The sequence below is a fragment of the Bufo gargarizans genome, chromosome 1, assembly GCF_014858855.1.
Source record: "Bufo gargarizans isolate SCDJY-AF-19 chromosome 1, ASM1485885v1, whole genome shotgun sequence".
NCBI lineage: Eukaryota > Metazoa > Chordata > Amphibia > Anura > Bufonidae > Bufo > Bufo gargarizans.
Window position 1 is genome coordinate 491,184,868 of NC_058080.1, and position 10,367 is coordinate 491,195,234.

The 10,367-nt window shown below is 37.1% G+C and overlaps 1 protein-coding gene across 3 annotated transcripts in view; it reads right to left on the bottom strand.

Moving 5' to 3' along the window:
* PCSK5 (proprotein convertase subtilisin/kexin type 5) overlaps window positions 1-9,219 on the bottom strand; it is a 437,218-nt gene extending 427,999 nt beyond the window's left edge. For all 3 annotated transcript variants that reach the window (XM_044273909.1, XM_044273924.1, XM_044273916.1), the window contains exon 1: window positions 8,777-9,219. In XM_044273909.1, coding sequence (XP_044129844.1) covers window positions 8,777-8,932 — 156 coding nt within the window. In that variant the 5' untranslated portion in view covers window positions 8,933-9,219. The remainder of the gene's footprint in view (window positions 1-8,776) is intronic.
* Between the last annotated feature and the right edge of the window lie 1,148 nt (window positions 9,220-10,367).

Here is a 10,367-nt window from a genome sequence, read left to right on the forward strand (position 1 = left end):
CTTTTTTATCACTGCATACAATAATAGTAACCTCTATATTACTGCATACAACAACAATAACCTCTATATCACTGCATACAATAATAGTAACCTCTATATCACTGCACAATAGAAACCTCTATATTACTGCATACAACAACAATAACCTCTATATCACTGCATACAATAATAGTAACCTCTATATTACTGCATACAACAACAATAACCTCTATATCACTGCATACAATAATAGTAACCTCTATATCACTGCACAATAGAAACCTCTATATTACTGCATACAACAACAATAACCTCTATATCACTGCATACAATAATAGTAACCTCTATATTACTGCATACAACAACAATAACCTCTATATCACTGCATACAATAATAGTAACCTCTATATCACTGCACAATAGAAACCTCTATATTACTGCATACAACAACAATAACCTCTATATCACTGCATACAATAATAGTAACCTCTATATTACTGCATACAACAACAATAACCTCTATATCACTGCATACAATAATAGTAACCAGTATATCACTGCAAACAACAACAATAACCTCTATATCACTGCATACAATAATAGTAACCTCTATATCACTGCACAATAGAAACCTCTATATTACTGCATACAATAACAATAACCTCTATATCACTGCATACAATAATAGTAACCTCTATATCACTGCACAATAGAAACCTCTATATTACTGCATACAATAACAATAACCTCTATATCACTGCATACAATAATAGTAACCTCTATATCACTGCACAATAGAAACCTCTATATTACTGCATACAATAACAATAACCTCTATATCACTGCATACAATAATAGTAACCTGTATATCACTGCATACAATAATAGTAACCTGTATATCACTGCATACAATAATAATAACCTCTATATCACTGCATACAATAATAATAACCTGTATATCACTGTATACAATAATAATAACCTCTATATCACTGCATACAATAATAGTAACCTGTATATCACTGTATACAATAATAATAACCTCTATATCACTGCATATAGTAATAGTAACCTCTATATAACTGTATACAATAATAATAACCTCTATATCACTGCATACAATAATAGTAACCTGTATATCACTGTATACAATAATAATAACCTCTATATCACTGCATATAGTAATAGTAACCTCTATATAACTGTATACAATAATAATAACCTCTATATCACTGCATACAATAATAGTAACCTGTATATCACTGTATACAATAATAATAACCTCTATATCACTGCATATAGTAATAGTAACCTCTATATAACTGTATACAATAATAATAACCTCTATATTACTGCATATAGTAATAGTAACCTCTATATCACTGCATACAATAATAATAACCTCTATATCACTGCATACAATAATAGTAACCTCTATATCACTGCACAATAGAAACCTCTATATTACTGCATACAATAATAGTAACCAGTATATCACTGCAAACAACAACAATAACCTCTATATCACTGCATACAATAATAGTAACCTCTATATCACTGCACAATAGAAACCTCTATATTACTGCATACAATAACAATAACCTCTATATCACTGCATACAATAATAGTAACCTGTATATCACTGTATACAATAATAATAACCTCTATATCACTGCATACAATAATAGTAACCTGTATATCACTGTATACAATAATAATAACCTCTATATCACTGCATACAATAATAGTAACCTGTATATCACTGTATACAATAATAATAACCTCTATATCACTGCATATAGTAATAGTAACCTCTATATAACTGTATACAATAATAATAACCTCTATATCACTGCATACAATAATAGTAACCTGTATATCACTGTATACAATAATAATAACCTCTATATCACTGCATATAGTAATAGTAACCTCTATATAACTGTATACAATAATAATAACCTCTATATCACTGCATACAATAATAGTAACCTGTATATCACTGTATACAATAATAATAACCTCTATATTACTGCATATAGTAATAGTAACCTCTATATCACTGCATACAATAATAATAACCTCTTTATCACTGCATACAATAATAATAACCTCTATATCACTGCATACAATAACAGTAATCTCTATATCACTGCATACAATAATAATAACTTCTATCACTGCATACAATAATAATAACCTCTATATCACTGCATGCAATAATAATAACCTCTACATCACTGTATACAATAATAGTAATCTCTATATCACTGCATACAATAATAATAACTTCTATCACTGCATACAATAATAATAACCTCTATATCACTGCATACAATAGTAATAACCTCTATATCACTGCATACAATAGTAATAACCTCTATATCACTGCATACAATAGTAATAACCTCTATATCACTGCATACAATAATAATAACCTCTATATCACTGCATACTAAATAGTAACCTCTATATCACTTTACTATAATAGTAAACTCATGGTCGCTGTAATGGCACATAACAGGTTGAACTTAGTGTTAGGTTCCTGTCTTAAAGAGATAGCCTTGGCGTGTGGCAGACGGGCTCAAATAATTTTGTACAAAATGTTTTTGCCAAGCATCTCTAATTTATAAGCATAGCATTACAATACATTTTTGTACTTTATTTGGTTTGCAGAGAGCTGTTGCATTGTATGTTTTGTTCTAAGAGTATACTCTATATCACTGTATACAATAACAGTAATCTTTATATCACTGTATATAATAATAGTAACCTCAATATCACTGCATACAATAATAGTAACCATTATATCACTGCATAAAATAATAGTGACGTCTATTAAACTGTATACAAGAATAATAAACTTTATATCTGTGTATCCAATAATATTACCTCAATATAACTGCATACAATAAGAGAAACTTCTGTATCACTGCATACAATGATAGTAACCTCTAAATCACTGTATACAGGTATACAATAATCTTTATTTCACTGTATACAATAATATTGACCTCAATAGCCCTGCATATAATAATAGTAAAACCATATTGACTGCATACAATAATAATAAACGTTATATCACTGCACACAATAATATAAACCTATATATTAGGGTTACAATGATTAATCAACGTTATCGATAATATTCGATAACGGGATTCATTGTCAACGAATCCCGTTATCGAATAATCGGACGATTCGTTGCTATGCTGGCGGTCAGGCACTATGCCTGCAGGTCCTTGAACTTTAAATCACTGCATCTTTATTACTTTACAATGAAGCTCCAGTAACAGGCAGAGCGGGCGGCGGCGTAACGTCACTTACTCATGTGACGCGTCTGCTCTGCCTGCTTCATTCATGAAGTGGGTGGAGCAGGCGCGTCACGTGAGTAAGTGACGTTACGCCGCCGCCCGCTCTGCCTGTTACTGGAGCTTAATTGTAAGGTAATAAAGATGCAGTGATTTACAGTAAAAGTTACTGCTGATTTAGGAATACTGCTGTGAGTGGGGCCGGGGCTGTTATGGGGAGGGGGATCTGTGGATGGCACTGTTATGGGAAGGGGGAATCTGTGGATGGTACTGTTATGGAGGGAATCTGTGTATGGCACTGTTATGGGAAGGGGGGTCTGTGGATGGTACTGTTATGGAGGGAATCTGTGTATGGCACTGTTATGGGAAGGGGGGTCTGTGGTTGACACTGTTATGGGAAGGGGGGTCTGTGGTTGACACTGTTATGGGAAGGGGGATCTATGGATAACACTGTTATGGGAAGGGGGATCTGTGGATGACACATATAGCATAAGATGCTATATAGTGTCATCCATAGGTCCCCCCATAGCATGGTCATCCACAGGTCCCCCTCCCCATAACAGTGTCATCCAAAGATCCCCCTCCCCATAACAGTGCCATCCACAGACCCCCCTCCCCATAACAGTGCACAGATCGCCCTCCCCATAACAGTGCCATCCACAGATCCCTCATAACAGTGCCATCCACAGATCCCCTCCATAACAGTGCCATCCACAGATCCCCTCCATAACAGTGCCATCCACAGATCCCCCATAACAGTGCCATCCACAGATCCTCCATAACAGTGCCATTCACAATTTGTTTTAATATGGCATTTGAACATCATTTTTCAAGTAAAATCAAATGAACCCCTTTTTTTTGTCATTTTGGTGTTTTTCCCTGATTAATCGATAAAATTATCGACAATTAATCGATTATTCAAATAATCGTTAGCTGCAGCCCTACTATATATCACTGCATACAATAGTAACCTCTATATCACTGCACACAAAAGTAGTAACCTGTATATCACTGCACACAATAATTGTAATCTTTATATCACTGCATACTTTTATATTAACCTCAAAATCACTGCATACAATAAAAATAACCTCAACATCACTGTATAGAATGTTATTATTTTCTATATCACTTTATACAATAATAATAACCTCTGTATCACTGCAAACAATAATAGTGACCTCTGTATCACTGTATACAATAATAATAACCTCTATATCACTGCATACAATAATAGTAACCTGTATATCACTGTATACAATAATAATAACCTCTATATTAGTGCATATAGTAATAGTAACCTCTATATCACTGTATACAATAATAGTGACCTCTGTATCACTGCATATAGTAATAGTAACCTGTATATCACTGTATACAATAATAGTGACCTCTGTATCACTGCATACTATAATAGTAACCTGTGTATCACTGCATACAATAATAGTGACCTCTGTATCACTGTATACAATAATAATAACCTCTATAACACTGCATACAATAATAGAAACTTCTAAATCACTGTATACAATTATATTAACCTCAATATCACTGCACAGAATAAAAGTAACTTCTGTATCACTGCATACAATAATAGTAACCTCTAAATCACTGCATACAATAATAGTGACCTCTGTATCACTGCATACAGTAATAGTAACCTGTGTATCACTGCATACAATAATAGTGACCTCTATATCACTGTATACAACAATAATACACTTTATATCTGTGTATACAATATTAACTCAATATCACTGAATACAATAAGAGTAACTTCTGCATCACTGCATACAATGATAGCAACCTTTATATCACTGTATACAATATTAACCTCAATATCACTGCATACAATAATAGTAACCTCTACATCACTGTATACAATGATAGTAACCTCTATATCACTGCATACAATAGTAAAACCTTTATCAGTGCATACAATAACAGAAACCTCTATATCACTGCATACAAAAATAGTAACCTCTATGTCACTGCATATAGTAATAGTAACCTCTATATCACTGCATACAATAATAGTAACCTCTATATCGCTGCATATAGTAATACTAACCTGTATATCACTGCATACAATAATAGTAACCTCTACATCACTGTATACAATGATAGTAACATCTATATCACTGCATACAATAATAGTAACCTCTATATTGCTGCATATAGTAATAGTAACCTGTATATCACTATATACAATAATAGTAACCTCTACATCACTGTATACAATGATAGTAACATCTATATCACTGCATACAATAGTAAAACCTTTATCAGTGCATACAATAACAGAAACCTCTATATCACTGTATAATATAAAAGAAATCTCTATATCACTGCATACAATAATAGTAACCTGTATATCCCTGCATACAATAATAGTAATCTCTATATCACTGCATACAATAATAGTAACCTGTATATCCCTGCATACAATAATAGTAATCTCTATATCACTGCATACAATAATAGTAACCTGTATATCCCTGCATACAATAATAGTAATCTCTATATCACTGCATACAATAATAGTAACCTGTATATCCCTGCATACAATAATAGTAATCTCTATATCACTGCATACAATAATAGTAACCTGTATATCCCTGCATACAATAATAGTAATCTCTATATCACTGCATACAATAATAGTAACCTGTATATCCCTGCATACAATAATAGTAATCTCTATATCACTGCATACAATAATAGTAACCTGTATATCACTGCATACAGTAATAGTAAACTGTATATCACTATATACAATAATAGTAACCTGTATATCACTGCATACAGTAATAGTAACCTGTATATCACTATATACAATAATAGTAACCTCTATATCACTGCACACAATAATAGTAACCTCTATATCACTGCACACAATAATAGTAACCTCTATATCACTGCACACAATAGTAACTTTCTTATCACTGCATATAGTTATAGTAACCTCTATATCACTGCATGTCACTGTATTATTTAACAGTAAACGTGTTAAAGATGTATTTTTTGCAGATTATTTCCAGAATAGACCCAGATTTCCCCCTTTACATAAAACATTTCTGCAATGTTTTGGTGACTTTTTTGAAATGACATGATCTACGTGATTGGTACTGTTTTAGGTCATATTAATATGGTAAAAATACAAGTTGGAAAAATATGACGTTTAGATTTCTGCTGCGGATTTGAATACTGAATGCCACATATCTAACCATACCCCATAGATTGAAACCACGCCAAGAGCAGACTTATGAATGGCGGCACAAATTAACCGTTAGAAATAGGAGCTGAACTCTGTGCAAGTTCCATGTGAATGTCTAATGGGAATGGTGAACATAGCCTGTGGATTTGGCGCATACAAATCAGTGTGGTGCAGCAAATCCCCAAGCAACAAGCAACATGTGAACGAGGCCTTAAAGAGGTTGTGTCATTTCAGCAAATGGCATTTATCATGTACTGAAAGTTAATACAAGCCACTTGCTGTCTGGATTCCTTTTTCCATCACATTATACACTGCTTGTTTCCATGGTTACGACCACCCTGCAATCCAGCAGCGGTGGCCGTGCTTGAATATTATAGGAAAAAGTGACGGCCTCTCTGGTGGCCGAGACAGCAGGAGCACAAATAAACTGGGGATTTTTCCAATAGTGTGCAAGCACGGCCACCACTGCTGGTTTACCGGGTGGTCATATAACCTATGGAAACAAGCAGTGCATAATGTGATGGAAAAATGAATCCAGCCAGCAAAGGAAACAATATGGATAATCACAATACATTAGTGCCTTGTATTACCTTTCTTTACATAATAAACACAATTTTTCGGAAGTGATACAACCCCTTTAAGGCCCACTGCATTCTTCCTATAGTACAGGAACTGAGGCTGAATTCCTTCTTGCTTCCTAGTTTTGGCTTGTGCCTCCTCAAAGTGATTCTCATTCAGATGAAGGATTAGCTTCTTCTACCCTTTTTCTGAAGTACTGAATCCTAATGTTCACAGAATTTATATGTATAGATCCTGAAAGTTTTTATCACTTAGTTCTCTCACAAGAAGAAGTTCACTCATGAGCTTCATCCAGGTTTGCTACAGCCATTACCACCCTTCCCCACCTCTCGTGACAGACTGAAAGGTGACATGATCAGGATGGGTAATCACAAGATAACCACACTCATCATCATAGTAGTAATAATCATCATTTACCTACGGGACTGGATAATACAAGTGGAAATCAGACACTGGAAGACATTTGATCATTAGATTGTCATCAGCAACTGACAGTGGGTCACATTGAACCTATTCCATAGTGTGGATCTTCAGCAAAAGATGAAAATCACTGGCAGAATGATGCCCTTCTTGTTTATGATACAATCACACAAAAGGAAACCTTGCCCCCTGTCAGTTATCATGTTTCCTCCTGAGGAAGAACATACACATTAGATAGAAGTTGGTTGATGGTTGAACAAACATCTGGTAAAAGTTCCTCACACATTGTAACTCCATATTGGTCGTAACAGATGTTCAAACTGCCCATACACGTTCAGTGAAACCAACAGATGGACGAAAGATCTTTCAAAGGACAATGTTTCATAGAAAGATCTCAAGTCCAACTATTGGATGACAATATAAAACATGGGAGACTTCTTTCCAGTTGATAAAAGGCTAAAATGATCGTTCCTTGCCACATCTCACCTGGCCAACATTCGTTTTGGTTTAAATCATCTGTTTTGATCAACTTTAGACTAATGTGTATGGCCACCTACTGGTTCACCCTATACTTCCACCCTCCCCTTTGAAGTACAAGGCTGACAGGGTTAGCTTTTATCATAGAGGTATCAAAGTCCACACTGAGTTCTCTCACTGCCTGCGCTGAGGATAATCAAACTTCCCAGAGAAGGTCCACCTAGGGAATCTGTCATGTTCTACACACAATCCATGATGAAAAGAAGCTTGCCTTTCAGCACTTAAGCAAAGCTGAGAGGAAGGACAGAAACAAGAGCCCAGTCACAGGTTCTCCATCCAAGTGTCACCTCCTGAAGCTGCTCACCAGTCAATGCCCTGGTACTGAAGGCTGGCTCTCCTGCTGCAGGACCAGAGCTCATATACTGTGGGACAACCTGTGCCCACCCCAAGGCACAAGTTCCAGGCAGGTTGGTTCTCAGCATCACTACTCACTGACATGCACCATTTCCTCACCCAAACTTAGGACTAAGTTATGCAAAGCCACAGTGGGCCACCACTGCAGACACACACATGCACCCTGCAGGTACTACTACTCCCATTATTAGAAAGTATGCTGGGACCTGCAGTTCCTTTATGGAACCTATGTGTCTCCTCACAGATTTTTTTTTTTACCTCAGAGGCTTATCTAGAACCTGGGGAGCAGGTCAGCAGCTGCGGGAAGGCAGCCCCACATGGAGCTGGGAAAGTTGTGGGCATGCGGCTAGTCATGGAGGGAAGCAAGCAGTGGCATTACCTTTCCCATGTTGACGTATCCATACTTGCTAGCTATCCTGTCGGCTTCCTGGGCTCCCCCTTTTATCCTCACAGCCCAGTGGTTGGTGTACACACGAGCCCAGCATGTAGGTACAAGAATCCCCAGCAGCGCAGTCAGCAGCAGTCTACAAGCCATGATGTGTCCTGCTGTCCCTGCTCCTCAGAGAGGGGCTGACACTCTCGGGCAGGTAGGGTCCAGGATCAGACAACTTCCCCTGCTTGGCTCCTCACTTTGGGATCAGCCTGCACTTTGACACTGGGCTCCTGCTGCCAAGTGCTACTCTGGATGTCCTCCGGGTCAGCCTCCTCGCCAGTGCCGGGCTACACTGTGCCAGGGTGACAAGGTACCTCAGATAGCACAGCAGTCCTCTGCCTCACTGCACAAATGACTGCCCCCCTTCTGCTCTCCTCCCGTCCGAAACCAACAGTACCCAGATGGAAGGAGAGGCGGAGGCTGCAGGCTGCATGCCCCTCCTACTGCTCTACTGTCCTGCCCACCCCCTGCCACTCACACACCCCGTGCACGGAGATGCCCTCACCTAGCTGTGAGGTACAAGAGGGCACTGTGTGGGTGGCAACCATCTGCGGGCACTCCGCTCCCAGAAGACCGCGAGTCACCCCTCTCACATCACACATCTATAGATACAAGTGTAGACAGACACAGGTATAGACACACACATACAAATGTACACGCATAGACACACACACAAATAGACACAAGTGTAGACAGACACAGGTATAGATACACACACACACACAAATGGACACACGTATAGACACACATACAAATGTACAATAAATACACACATATACAAATGGACACAAGTGTAGACACACACAGGTATAGATACACACATACAAATGTACACACGTATAGACACACATACAAATGGACACACGTATAGACACACATACAAATAGACACACACACACACAAATGTACACACGTATAGACACACATACAAATGGACACACGTATAGACACACATACAAATAGACACACACACACACAAATGTACACACGTATAGACACACATACCAATGTACAATAAATACACACATATACAAATGGACACAAGTGTAGACACACACAGGTATAGATACACACATAAAAATGTACACGCATAGACACACACACACAAATGTACACAAGTGTAGACACACACAGGTATAGATACACACACACAAATGGACACACGTATAGACACACATACAAATAGACACACACACAAATGTACACACGTATAGACACACATACACACAAATATACACATATAGGCACACATACAAATAGACACAAGTGTAGACACACACAGATATAGAGACAAGTATAGACACACACAGGTATAGATACACACATACAAATGTACACACGTATAGACACACTTACAAATGTACACACGTATAGACACACATACAAATGTACACCAAATAGACACAAGTGTAGACACACACAAATAGACACAAGTGTAGACACACACAAATAGACACAAGTGTAGACACACACAAATAGACACAAGTGTAGACACACGTATAGATACACACATACAGATGTACAGTACACATGTATA